General features: G+C 37.9%; 1 protein-coding gene across 1 annotated transcript; it reads right to left on the bottom strand.

Annotated features, from left to right (window-relative positions):
- Positions 1-2,738: 2,738 nt before the first annotated feature.
- Positions 2,739-4,924, bottom strand: LOC307187895 (gamma-crystallin F-like; the record flags this gene model as incomplete). Its single annotated transcript, XM_079924422.1, has 2 exons — positions 2,739-3,011; positions 4,802-4,924. The coding sequence occupies 2 exons, from the start codon at positions 4,922-4,924 to the stop codon at positions 2,739-2,741; spliced, it is 396 nt and encodes a 131-aa protein (XP_079780548.1).
- Between the last annotated feature and the right edge of the window lie 10,018 nt (positions 4,925-14,942).

Raw genomic sequence — 14,942 nt, 5'->3', positions numbered from 1 at the left:
TCCCTTTGAATTACTCTATAACTGAAATTCGGGACTTAACTGTCATCCCATATTTGGAGCAAGAATTTATTCTTTGTACCTAGCAAAAGCCCATGGATGTGTCAGGACCATTAATAAGGCAGGAAGCATCCCTCTTATTTTATTATCCTTCCTCCCGGACCATATATACATCCTTTAAATTTCAGGGATTATCAAATTGAACTCCATCTTATCTGATTTTTTTCAATAGTTGAAAAAGTAGAGTAAACACATAGATGGAAAAGAAAACCCCTGTGTATGAATGAGACCTGGTGTCCTCTTGTTGAATATTTGCAATCTGAACTCTATGCACAATACCCTCCATAACCTTTTTTAAAAAGAATTGTACAGCCTGTATTCAGCTGCAATTCCTCTTGACATTCCAGCATTGGATGACAGTGGCTTCCAGAACATTCAACTATTCTTTCTCACTTTCCATTGTACTTATCATTTTTTATCTCTTCAGCAGTTTCCTGTCTTCTTCTCATCATTACATCTCTTAAAAAATCTGGTTGTTCTAAATACTAGCATGTGATGTCGCTCAACAATGGTTAATATATTGATTTGGCCAGAGTAGTTGAAGAGTCAAAGATGAATATTTTTAGCCAGTTATTTTTCAAGCTCTTTATAAAATCTATAACAATGACAACAGTGTTTGAAAAGTTAGGGGAGGGAAACATGGCAGCTTCCAGAATGAAAATGCTATAAATGAAGGGCCATGCCTGGACAGGGAGAGGGAGAGGAGGGAAAATTAGCTGAGGAAAGAAGGGACTTGTATCTGTAGAAGGGCGGGTAACTCACATGTGTTGTTGAAACTTCAAATTCAGTGTAGTTAATGGAACACCCATATGATGAGACAAGATGGGGACCCACTCCCCCACTGCCTCAGTCAGTGATAGGTGAAAATTATAATTTCACTGAGTATCTCCTCATAAGGCAATGGATGTTCAACGACTATGTAACACTTAAACATGTTTTCTGCCATCTCCTAATTTTTAGGATTTCATATAACTCAAGTTTCAGACTGAGCTGTATCTGCATACAAATTACAACTCACCTTTTTAGCCTGGGGGTCCGATCAATAGAATTATAAAAAGAGGCATAAAGGTAATCTTAATTTTTCTAGTAAGCAAATTAAAATAGTTAAAAGAAACAAGTAAAATCAACTTTAATAACAGATTTTATTAAACCTAATATATCCAATATATTATCAGTTCAACATTACACTAATTTGAAAAACATTCATATTTTCCTTTCTACTTTTCATACTAAGTCTTTGAAATCTGGTGTGTGTTTTACACTTATGACACATCGTCATTTGGACTTAGCCAAATGAAGTCTAGCCAAATAGAGTCATGGGATAGTGACTACTGTATTAGCACAGATCTAAATGTCCTTAGAGCTTCTTCAAATATTTTGTAATGTGCATGTGTGTTAGGGAAGTAATATGTTAAATAATTTGACTACTTTATTCCTATAATATTTGGGATTTCGGAAACAACTTATTTCTTAGCTGCTAGATATGTATATATTTTCAAGTAGAAAATAATTTGCAGTGGTTCTTTCCTAATCATGGCCATTCAGCTCACCAAGAACTTATTTCACCAAGAGGTTGCCATTTTCACAATTAAGTCAAACCCCTAAGCTGGGAAGTAATTTGTTTTTTCTCAATTATGTGTAAACATCTGAAATCGAGAAGTCTAGTATTTTCAATTAAATAAAATCTAGTAGGGTAATAGAACACCTACTTAGATTTCATTTGATAAACTTCATCTTCCTGCAAAGAAATTTTGAATTCAATTAAATGATTAGTTCCCACATTACCTTTTTCTTTCTTGGTGCTATGATTACTATCAAATGTTGATTCATGAGCTAGAGGTAATCCAAATTGATCCAAGTCTGGTGACAGTATCAGCATAGCCAATAGTAGATTTAAGAACTTTGCCTGATTGTATGTTATTTTCCGGATCACGTACCTTATGTCTTTACTTCTGTCCCACTGTGCTCATTTTGATCAGTGCACACTACCTGAATGCTTTGTACCTCCCTTAAGTAGAAAAATGTTTGGAAGAGTCCTTTGGGCTGTTCATTAAGGTGGCACTTGATTCTTATACTTGTGCTCTGGATACGCATATATTAGTAAACCTATTCAGGCAGTCACATGTATTCACACCGAAGATGTGTCAGACACATCTGTCTCTATCTAACTCTGTCTCCCTCTGCAATTTCACTCAGCCATCTTACTGAATGCAAACTCCAAAAGGGAATTCTCCTAAGAAAAGGGTACTAAAAAGGTGACCAGCTGTTTCACCAGCAAGCTTACAGAGCAGTTTCCTAGAAACTATTATATGATATGCAAAGCTAAAATGTGTAAGTGATTTTAAAATAATAAGTCGTTTAATCCACACCACAAACTTATGAAATGAAGAGTACTACTACTAGGAAACTGAGGCACAGAAATGCTAAGTAACTTGCCGACCACCTAAATCTAGTAAGTGGATGTGGACCCAGGCATTCTGGCTCCAGAGCCTGTCCTCTCAACTGCTACCCCACACCACTCTTTCTACTGACACTTGTAAGAAAATCCACATTATTCCGTTTTATTTTTGCTGAGCCCTTCCAAGGAGTCTGAAAGGAAGAGAGGACCACGTTACTGCATCAAACACACAGGAAATATTTTATTAGCTTTTAGATGGAAAAAAGGATAGAGTAAAAGTATTTCAGTAGAAATCCACGGCCCTCCTCAGGGAGCCCACTCTGGCATCCAGGGCCCCCCAGTCGTGGTAGTGCCTGTAGTCCCCCGGCCTCACTAGGTACTGCCGCCCGCGGTAGTTGGGCATCTCATAGAGGACCCACCAGCCCTCCAGCACGTGAAGGGAGCGGATCTCATTGAAGTGGAAGCGGTCGCGGAGCGAGGAGCAGTCTTCCGTGAGCTCCGCCATCTGGCCTCGGTAGTCCTCTCGCTCGTACATCCTCAGCCGGTGGGAGCTGGTCTGGGTTCAGCAATCAGCAGATGCGAAGGGTCAGAAAACCTAGCCTTTAGCAACCAATCACTCACACCGCTGGGGGAATGGGCATTTTTAAAAATCTTTTCTATATCAAAGATGACAAATTAAAAAGACAACCAACACCAGGGCCACTGGGTATAGTTGGGTAGATTGCACACTGCAAAACTGAAGAGGGGGCCCTTCACACAGATCAAGACATTCATGGTGCTCCATAGTTTTCTAGGGCCACAACCTACACGAATCATATTTAGTACCTACTTAGTACCATTCTTAAGTGACAATTTTTATATATAATTTTTGCTCTCTCCTTTATAGACTTAAACAGTGGTCTGGAGCTCCCCTTGGTGGATATAAAAATAATTAGATATTAAAATAAAAAGGCAAATCTATCCCTGGCAAAAGGCATTATTTTGGAACTCCATAGCATTAGAAGAGGCTGGGAAGAGAGGAAGTCGAATTGCTTTCCCCGAAGTGAAGCACAGGTGGTGGCAGTCCAGTCCAGGCAACTCCTTAATCCCTTCCTTTCTGCTTTGAGTCCTGCTATTCTAAAATCCCAAGAAGCAAGAGCCATCGTAACAATTAGGTTTCAGTTCTCACCTCTAATATATGGTCTGGCAAAACACTTTTAGGTAATTAATAAAAATAGAAGCTCAAGATCATGAAGGAGGCCTGTCTAGATCAATAGATTATAAAACCTTTAGAAAAATGTAAGGGCAGGCTGTCAGTCCTGGGCAAATCCTGTCTGTCTCTTCCTGAGCACTTGTTCTTTTATCTGCTTGTTCCTTCCCAGCAGGTACCCACTCAATTCCTTCTTCCTTCTTCCACCATTAAATCCTCGTTAGGAAAGGTTCTCATAAGCAGTTCATTCTGAGGTATAAAAAACTGCTAATAAGGTATCTTCTATGGTTTGCAAAAGACTCACGTGTGCGTTATCTAATTTGATCTTCACAACAGCCTGACACACGTGGAGCAGCCATTCTAAGTCTTTTCTTCTTTTAAGAGAAACTAATGACTAGAGCTTTCAGGCTGTAATCAAAGGGTCAGGGCTGGAAAGTAAAAGCCCAGATTTCCAGGCTCCTAATGCCAGTCTGGGTCCTATCAAGGCTTTCAACCCTCTGAAGGGATTTCAAATTTCCCGAGTGGTACATTTTCCACAGGACTCTGTCATAGGCAAATAAAAGCCTCCCTAACTGTGGAATTCCAGGCTGCTCAGGCTTTACTTGGGTAGCAGTGGGCTTTGCAGGTGCTACTAGAATCACATTGTTGGTTGTTTGTTTTGCCTAATCAAAAAGCAGAACTTGAGGGACCCTTGATATTCATAATGGTTAATATTTGGAGGAGGGGTTAGTTTGCCAGGTGCTGGGCAATCTCCTTTTGACCTCATCACAGCTCGATGAACCAACTGCCCTTATTAACCCCGCTTTACAGATGAGGAAGGAGAGAAGTAGCCCAGTAACTAGCCTAAGGGCACCTGGGTGTGAGGAGTTCACCTGTTGCTTATTCCTCAGCGGTGGCACAGACGCTCTAAACTAATGCCGTGCACCACTTTTGCCCAGTAGAGGTGAGCTTAATTTTAGCAAAGGAGGATACAATTTCAATTAAGAGCATTGCATCACTCAATTTTTCGGTGGAATGAAACCTTAAAGACATTAATAAAGGGAAAGAGAACCCGGTTAGAGCCAGCAAAAGAAGGCCACCGTCCTGCAGCCTGACCACTGTGTCTGGAGCACTGGTGTGACCCGAGGGCACGGCAGGCCCAGGGGAACCGGACTCACGTGGGGGATGAGGCGGCAGGAGCGGACGGAGTCGTTGAGGCCCATCCACTGCTGGTAGTCGGGGTAGTCGCCGCGCCGCAGGAAGTACTGGCAGCCCGAGTAGTCGGGCTGCTCGTAGAGCATCCAGCAGCCGCTGTCCACCCGGATGGAGTTGCAGCGGCCAAAGCAGGGCTGCAGGTTGGCGTGGTCGCTGCTGCACTCGTAGTGGCGGCCCTGGAAGCCCCGGTCCTCGTAGAAGGTGATCTGCAGGGAAGGGAAGGACAGGGCTCAGAGGCCTGGGCTCCAGCCCGGCTGCGGGCCCCTCCCGCCGGCGCGGGGCTCACCTTCCCCATGGCTGCTGGATGCGGGGATGCGAGTTCAGTGCGGTGGGGCGGGCGCGCGGGTCTATATAGCAGGAGGGCTGCTGCGTTGGCAGGAACGACACAAAAGGGGCCCCCGCGTGAGGAGGATTTCCTCTCTCTCTTCTATATAATGACGGCGGGGGTGGGCAGGGGACTTATTGTATGTTTTCTCTTAGACTCTCCAGAGCTTTCGAACTGATGACCCGCGTAAAACTGTCACTTGGTGCCTCTGGGGCCTTTAAATGAAGCCTATTCAGGAGATTGGAAGCGAGCAAAAGTGCCTAACGGGGTGAATGCTTGTAATGAAATATTTTTTAACCTTTTTGAATTTCGAAATGATCTCTTTTTGAGGAACAACACCGGGTAGTGACCGGGTCAGAGGTCAGGATGGGCTCCAGCGGGAGGCGTTTAGATGAGAGAGCGTTTCCTTGGTGTGAGGATGTGGGACGTGGGATGCACCTGCCTTCTCCGCAGGATGTCTGAAGGAGGATGGGATTCTCCTCTAAGAGAACCTCCTACCAGCCTCCCCGCTGATGAGCGGGTGCAGCAGACAACACACCGGAGGAAAGGTGATGGGGGTTGGACTCCGAGGAAACCCTCTTTAAGCACCTGGCTCGGCTCTGCTCCCTGGAGACTGGACCAGGGCCGCCTCCAGACTCAGCTGCTGCCTCCGGCCCACCGGCTGGAAGCCTGCAACTTTGGAGTTCATGAGGGGACTCATGGGTGGTTGTTAGTCACAGGTAAATTTCTAGTTAATATTTTTGCTCAGTGCTAAGCTTATTTGTTTGGATCTAGCTACTGACAAATGCAAGTTAACCTGCAGGTGTAACAAAGTTTTAAATGCCACCATTTTGCAAAGCTTCTGCCTTCTCTCCCTTCCCCAGCCCTGGGCAAACCCTGAGCACTCGTTAGTTAAGGCTCTGACTCCAGGGGCTGCAGGCTTCCTCCCTGCCCTCAAAGTCCCCCTTTCCTCCCCTCACCCCCAGCAGCTCCTGGTGCCCTACTCTCGTTAGAGCAGGCTTTCTCAACCTCAGTTCTACTGTAACATTTCAGGCTGAAAAACTCTCTCTTGTGGGGGGCTGTTCTGTACATTGTAGGATATTTAACAACATCCTGTCCACTACCCACTAGATGCCAGCAGCACCCGCTTCCTTCCTCCCCAAGTTATGACAACCAAAAGTGTGTTCAGATATTTCCAAAAGCCTCCACGGGGGACAAAATCAATCCCTGTTGAAAACCACTGATCTAAAAGTGCTGGCCATATACCTGGCATTCTCACCATCAGTTACCCCACTGCGTTAATGGGATCATTTGCAGGCTGTGTTTGTGGAACTGCAGAAATTCCTCAGAGATGCTCTGGGGACACTCAAAGAGCAAGGAGGAGGGAAAAAGGGAGTGTGTCTTTCTTATCCCCTACTTTAACCAGAGCGTTCTCACTTGTACCTGTTTTATATAAAATCTTGTTTGAAAACAGAGTTTTATCACTAAATGATGATAATTAAAAAAATAAATTTGAAGACCATTGGTTTAAGGTATTGTGATTCTCATAATGCCCTTCAAAATACAAATATTTTACCTACTAACCACAGTACATAATGAAATTGTTTTCCCTTTACAGATCAGTGTAGATGAGTTTCCCAGGACAGCTTGCTAATTTCTTGTGAAAAGATCTTGAGAGAACAAAACACAGCCCTGATAAGTCCTGATGTGATAGAGTCTGGAAACATTGGATCATGGTACTAGGCCAAAGAGAAAAAGAATAAGATGAATATCACATGGAAAGTTCAGAGATTAGTCTGTGAACAGTGCACTGGGGAAGTGGGGCTGTGAAGAGCTGGCAAAGAGAATGCACTAAAACTGGGCTTTGACAAATTCACAAATTCACAATCTGGTCTAGAAGCTGCAGTTTGGGGCTCTAATCTTCATCTGAAGATTAACGTAGGGTTTTATTGGTTTTTTTGTTTTTTTTAGATCGTTGAGGATTAGTGCAGTTATTCATGATCCTTTTTTAATTTCACCATTACCCTCAATCTTCTAACTTGCTGAGTTTAGTGCTGAGTAGATTTCTTCTTAAGTAAAACTTTTCAGGAGACTGAAAATGGATAGCATCAATTTGTATTAGTTAGGAAATCATGGGGAAAGATTTTAGTACTGTATGAACAGAAAAAGACAAGTAGTATAGAAACACTGGGCACAGAGTTTAGCTAGAATATAGTCTGTTCTTATCCTGTGTACTCCAAATATGCTTACTAAGGCATTTAAGATTTTCATCGAAGCTCTTGCATAAAAATAGCAACAACAACAGTCTTTTAGAAAATAATGCAGGGTAAAGTGGGGAATTGAAGGACTGTCAAATAAAGCATGTAATACTAAGTATGTTGGCAAGAAAATGTGAAAAACTTGAATCACCAGAGTCTGTCTTCTAAAGGTTTTCCCAAAATGATGTGGCAAATTTTCTTCCAGTTGACTTATTATTTGAATCTTTTGATCAATGTTTATTTTCCCAAGATATGTGTATCAAATAATGAATTTCCTAGTAATTGTATTCTTTCTTGAAGTATTTTTAAGGCATCCTGAAAAAATATTATTACTTAAAGCCAACAAATTATATTTTTACTCTAAATCATATACTATACCATGAAGTTCTGCAATTGAGCTTGTTTCAATCAAAAGCAGCTGCAATTCCCTAACACTGGTCACAGAAAGGTACCAAGGTTCTCAAGGGAGCTAAGTATATATATACAAAGCATTATTAGCCTGAGATATTAATCAGTTGAAGCAAAGGAAACTTTCCATCACAGTTGTCTTCTATCAAGGCCTTACAAACCAGCTGCATATTTAGTATGAGAATATTTGCTTTTTTAAAAAATATCTTTATTGGAGTATAATTGCTTTACAATGGTGTGTTAGTTTCTGCTTTATAACAAAGTGAATCAGCTATACTTATACATATATCCCCATATCTCCTCCCTCTTGTGTCTCCCCCCTACCCTCCCTATCCCACCCCTCTAGGTGGTCACAAAGCGCCTGATCTCCCTGTGCTATGTGGCTTCTTCCCAGTAGCTATCTGTTTTACATTTGGTAGTGTATATATGTCCATGCCATGCTCTCACTTCATCCCAGCTTACCCTTCAACCTCCCCGTGTCCTCAAATACATTCTCTACGTCTGTGTCATTATTATTATTTTTTTTTAGATTCTATATGTATGTGTTAGCATACAGTATTTGTTTTTCTGTTTCTGACTTACTTCACTCTGTATGACAGACTCTAGGTCCATCTACCTCACTACAAATAACTCAATTCCATTTCTTTTTATGGCTGAGTTATATTCCATTGAATATATGTGCCACATCTTCTTTATCCATTCATCTGTCAATGGACACTTAGGTTGCTTCCATGTCCTGGCTATTGTAAATTGAGCTGCAGTGAACATTGTGGTACATGACTCTTTTTGAATTATGGTTTTCTCAGGGTATATGCCCAGTAGTGGGATTGCTGGGTCATATGGTAGTTCTATTTTTAGTTTTTTAAGGAACCTCCATACTGTTCTCCATAGTGGCTGTATCAATTTACATTCCCACGAGCAGTGCAGGAGGGTTCCCTTTTCTCCACACCCTCTCCAGCATTTAGAATATTTGCTTTGAATAAATTTATAGCATTCATGCTAAGAGCAGAAAATAATTTGAAGGCAATTCATGGTTGATCAATTTGTGAGAGCAGTTGTGAAATGCAGACTGTAAAAAACATGTATAAATTATCTGCTCTTTATGTCAGCATGCTAAGATAAATGCTAAAAATGAAATAAAGTTTCCAATTTCAAGGCAATAATAAGAAGGAAGAAGAAGTACATTGCATCATATGGATTTTAAGTTATTCAAATTCTACATACATCTGTGATAAAAAATATATTTACTACAGCAACTTCCTCCATGGTCCAGTGGTTAAGACTCCACCTTCCAAAGCAGGGGGCATGGGTTCAATCCCTGGTTGGGGAACTAAGACCCCATCTGCTGCATGGTGCTGGCCAAATATATATATATATATTATATATATATAAAATATAATATAATATATATTATTATTAAGTTTAACAGATAAATTTACTCTTCCCTCATATTATATATATATATATATATATATATATATATATATATATACTGGAAAAGAATTCTACCCCAAAATGGCAGAGGAGAAAATAAAGTTAAATTTAAAGTGTAAGATTAAGAGAGGAAAAAGAAATAAAAGGAATCCAAATCGGAAAAGAAGAAGTAAAGCTGTCACTGTTTGCAGATGACATGATACTATACATAGAGAATCCTAAAGATGCTACCAGAAAACTACTAGAGCTAATCAAGGAATTTGGTAAAGTAGCAGGATACAAAATTAACACACAGAAATCTCTTGCATTCTTATACACTAATGATGAAATATCTGAAAGTGAAATTAAGGAAACACTCCCATTTACCACTGCAACAAAAAGAATAAAATACTTAGGAATAAACCTACCTAGGGAAACAAAAGACCTGTATGCAGGCAACTATAAGACATTGATGAAAGAAATCAAAGATGCTACAAACAGATGGAGAGATATACCATGTTCTTGGATTGGAAGAATCAACATTGTGAAATGGCTCTACTACCCAAAGCAATCTACAGGTTCAATGCAATCCCTATCAAACTACCACTAGCATTTTTCACAGAACTAGAACAAAAAATTTCACAATTTGTATGGAAACACAGAAGACCCCGAATAGCCAAAGCAATATTGAGAAAGAAAAGCGGAGTGGGAGGAATCAGTCACCCTGACTTCAGACTATACTACAAAGCTACAGTAATCAAGACAGTATGGTACTGGCACAAAAATAGAAAAATACATTAATGGAACAGGATAGAAAGCCCAGAGGTAAACCCAAGTACATATGGTCACCTTATTTTTGATAAAGGAGGCAAGAATATACAATGGAGAAAAGACAGCCTCTTCAATAAGTGTTGCTGGGAAAACTGGACAGCTACATATAAAAGAATGAAATTAGAACACTCCCTAACACCATACACAAAAATAAACTCAAAATGGATTAAAGACCTAAATGTTAGTCCAGACACTATCAAACTCTTAGAGGAAAATATAGGGAGAACACTCTATGACATAAATTACAGCAAGATCCTTTTTGACCCACCTCCTAGAGAAATGGAAATAAAAACAAAAATAAACAAATGGGACCTAGTGAAACTTAAAAGCTTTTGCACAGCAAAGGAGACTATAAACAAAATGAAAAGGCAACCCTCAGAATGGGAGAAGGTATTTGCAAATGAAGCAACTGACAAAGGATTAATCTCCAAAATTCACAAGCAGCTCATGCAGCTCAATATCAAAAAGCAAACAACCCAATTCAAAAATGGGCAGAAGATCTAAATAGACATTTCTCCAAAGAACATATACAGATTGTCAACAAACACATGAAAGAATGCTCAACATCATTCATCATTAGAGAAATGCAAATCAAAACTACAATGAGATATCTCACACCAGTCAGAATGGCCATCATCAAAAAATCTGTCAACAATAAATGCTGGAGAGGGTGTGGAGAAAAGGGAACCCTCTTGCACTGTTGGTGGGAATGTAAATTAATACAGCCACTATGGAGAACAGTATGGAGGTTCCTTAAAAAACTAAAAATAGAACTACCATACGACCCAGCAATCCCGTTACTGGGCATACACTCCGAGAAAACCATAATTCGAAAAGAGTCATGTACCGCAATGTTCATTGCAGCTCTATTTACAATAGCCAGGACATGGAAGCATCCTAAGTGGCCATTGACAGATGAATGGATAAAGATGTGGCACATATATTCAATGGAATATTACTCAGCCATAAAAAGAAATGAAATTGAGTTATTTGTTGTGAGGTGGATGGACCTAGAGTCTGTCATACAGAGTGAAGTAAGTCAGAAAGGGAAAAACAAATACTGTATGGTAACACATATGTATGGGAAAAAAATGGTCATGAAGATCCTAGGGGCAGGATGGGAATAAAGACACAGACCTACTAAAGAATGGGCTTGATGACATGGGGAGGGGGAAAAGTAAGCTGGGACAAAGTGAGAGAGTGGCATGGACATATACACACTACCAAATGTAAAATAGATAGCTAGTGGGAAGCAGCTGCATAGCACAGGGAGATCAGCTCAGTGCTTTGTGACCACCTAGAGGGGTGGGATAGGGAGGGTGTGAGGGAGGGAGACACAGAGGGAAGAGATATGGGGTATGTATATACATAGCTGATTCACTTTGTTATAAAGCAGAAACTAACACACCATTGTAAAGCAACAATACTCCAATAACAATGTTAAAAAAAATAAAATAAAAAAATAAAAATCATTCATCTGACCTTAAAAAAACAAAATAAACAAAAGTGTAAGATTATTTTTTTCTATGTTAAATTGCTAAATTATTTTTTCCAAAAGGATTAAAGCAGAATATATTTTAAATATCCTATGTCAAATAATTTAATAAAACCAAGAAAAAAGATATTAAAAATAGGGAGCGAAATTGGTGAATATTTTTATTGGAAAATTTTAGCCGTTATCTTTCTTTACCAAATAGTCACAAACAGTTAAACCAGGAATTATAGCAGACTTCTGAAAAAGAAGTCATCTTAAAATATTAAGGCCTAAGCAAAATAAAAACATAAGCTAAGAAACACTGCAAAGAAATCATGATTCATATTTCACCTTTCATTTCTTTGTGCTGTTTTCACTCATGTCCTAAGAAGCATCATCCTTTTGAAAAAAATATAAATAAGGAAGTCTAATCATATTATAGCCTAGAGAAAATTTTTTTCAATTGTTTATTCTCTTTTTCTCTAAGAGCTTTTTGTATGTCATTATTAAATAAATAGTTATGTAAATCAACCTCAACAAAACGAAATCTACATTTTTTTCTGAGAAAGAAAATGAAAAACTACTAATATAATTGGCCTAGATATCAAAAAAAGCAGAAATTTTTCATTTATAATAGGAAAAGTTTTTTAAATTGGCTGCCACAACAGAAAAGAATAATACTGAATTCTAACATTAAACAATATTGCTTACTAAAACACTGCAACAGAATATATGATAATATATTTTAAAACATTTGAGTTGTGATATATAATAATATGATATATGATGAAAATACATTTAGTATTACAATTAACTCTACATTAGTAAATAACTCACAAAATCTCTCTGGTTTACTTTTTCTACAAAATGAGGGTGTTCAGTTTAGAGATATCAGAAGCTTTAAAGGTTATCTTTATCACGTAAAATTCTATTCATCACTAAAAAAAGAGAAACAAGTGTCAGCTAGTACAAAAATAGCCAGACAAGTTTTATGATCCTTTTTTTTAAACTGAAAATTAGGATACGAAAAAAGAGTACATTGTACTTTCTGTTGTTCTGTCAGATTATTATTTAGTTTAACAGATAAATTAACTCTTCCCTCATATGCAAATTACCTTAACAGAGAACTACTGCATCGTAGAGAAATTTATTTCAGACTCCTATCATCTTAGTGCTGAGACAATCAAATTACCTTATCTTAGAGAACAAGAACATAAAGCAGCAGCTAAGATAACTGAATGATTCTTCTGGCAGTCCCACCCTAGTTAATGTCTAATTTCTAAAATTCTTCTCAGTCTTCTTCCTATTAAATTGTTTCCATCAGAACAAAGTATACCTCATCTCTCCAAACTTGAATTAAATTGCCATGATTATAAAACCTGCCTCAAAAGAGGAGCTAAACTTTATCCTTTTACTATTATGATTTGGAAAGAAAAGTTTATTCTTATCAAACGTTTGTACTACTGTCCTAGGTGTTTGGAATAATTATTGCACAAAATAGGTGGAGATCACCACCCTCTTGAATTTTATTCTAGCCAGTGAAGATGGACGTTAAAAGTAGACAAAATAACTAAATTATAATTTTAATGTAATAAGTCATGTGAAAGCTAGAAAAAGAAGGTTTTCCCACACTGGATGGTGAGATCATGAACTAATATTGGCCTTATGGGAGCTCCTAGAATCATTTAACCTGCTTCTTTCTGGTATTTATTTCTCTACGTTTGATTCAGCATTATGAAATTGTCTTACTTTTTCCTTTTCAAATAACTATTTACTAGTGTAACAATCAACCCTCCTTCCTTACTAATCTTATCCAATGAAGAAGAATGTCATGTCATGTTGTGTTTGTTCAATATATGTCCATTCACAAAACGTATCTTTTGAATCTTCCTTTACCAAATTCTAAATTAATATTGTTTATTGACAGGACTTATCATGAAAATGAAAAAAAAGCAATAAGAGTTAATAGACAATAAGTATTCTAGACTTTCTTATATTATCCAATTCTTTATGAAAAGCCTATTTTGTTTAATTTGGCCAAACGTGTGTCACTCTACAAAGCATGTTAATGTGTTAAGTAGTAAGACTAAACATATACACTGATAGCTAGTATGATTTTGGAGTAGTTCATGACTTTGGAATGCTAAGGAATCAATGAGCTTTTTATTTCTAACTCCTCTGTTGACTCTTTAAAAAGTTAATAACAAATTCATGAATTTAAAAAGTTACTTTTAAGAGCTACAGGAAATTCTTTAGTAGATCAAAAGCTTAATATGCTGGTTAATTAAAATGTTTATAAAACTGGAAGACAAATCCATGGAAAGCTTATTATTTCCTTTGTTAAGTGCACAAAATATCACAAAATAACAGTGGGAGCAATCAGTTTAAAAAGTTTATGATGATGAGATTGAGAAAAAACAGAACAGTCAACAGATGGCCCCAGATGAGCTCAGACACTTGCCAAAATCCTCCATGAGATATCTCCATTGGCTGGGCTATCAAACACTAAACGTTTTCTAGGGAAACAGATAATATGGCAATCCATTCTGCATTTCTAACTTACATAATTTTGGAAGAACTTTAACTGTGGTTGGTAATAGAATGATGTCCTATTGTAGAATTTGAGCATCTCCAAATAGATTTTATGCAATTGTCTCCTTCTGTGGGTTATCAAATCAATATATACTTGTCATCCTATGTTTATTTTCTGGGTGGATATCTAAACTCCATTGTTGATCTGTTAAGAGAGAGCAAGATTGAATAGTTGCTGGTTTATGTCGAAGTGTGGTTATGCCCATTACAAAGAAAGAGAGTTAATAACATTCATGGATATTTTAGAAAACATTGATAAATTTAATTTGACTCTTCCTTGAGCTGTTCCTTGGCAGTAGTTCAATTAACATATTAAAGAAATATTATCCTTTCAAAAATATAATTTTACACTTAAATCTTTTAAATGTCAACCTCCCACACAATGACAGTTACTTATTGTTCCATTGTCTTTTTGCCCAGTATTAATTAATTATTTTTAAAATGTATTTGTTCTGGATGAAAACGTTGTACAGATCATAACCTATAATTTTTCAGTTGAAAATATAAAAGTAGAATTCATGATTTTTGTTTTTATCCAAAGTTGCTTCTCCTTGTCAAGCTTAATTGAAAATCTAATAAGAATAAGGGAAAATAAAGTTAACTAAAAGACAGAGACAAAATACTATGAAGGTAAAACTTCAGATTACCTGCAGTTATGCACATCATTTCTGATTAGGGTAGGGAACTGCTGAAATCGATTAGAAAACATTATGATCATTCTTGATTTAGTTGTTTTCCTTGAAAAACTGTCAAAAATATTATTCATGTAAGTTTGGAAAATATGTTTGCCACCTATGAAAAGCACATATTGAATAGCTGAAGAA

The sequence above is a fragment of the Stenella coeruleoalba genome, assembly GCF_951394435.1.
Source record: "Stenella coeruleoalba genome assembly, chromosome: 6".
NCBI classification, from domain to species: domain Eukaryota; kingdom Metazoa; phylum Chordata; class Mammalia; order Artiodactyla; family Delphinidae; genus Stenella; species Stenella coeruleoalba.
The sequence above is the reverse complement of the archived record's forward strand: the minus strand, read 5'-3'. Positions and strand labels throughout refer to the sequence as shown.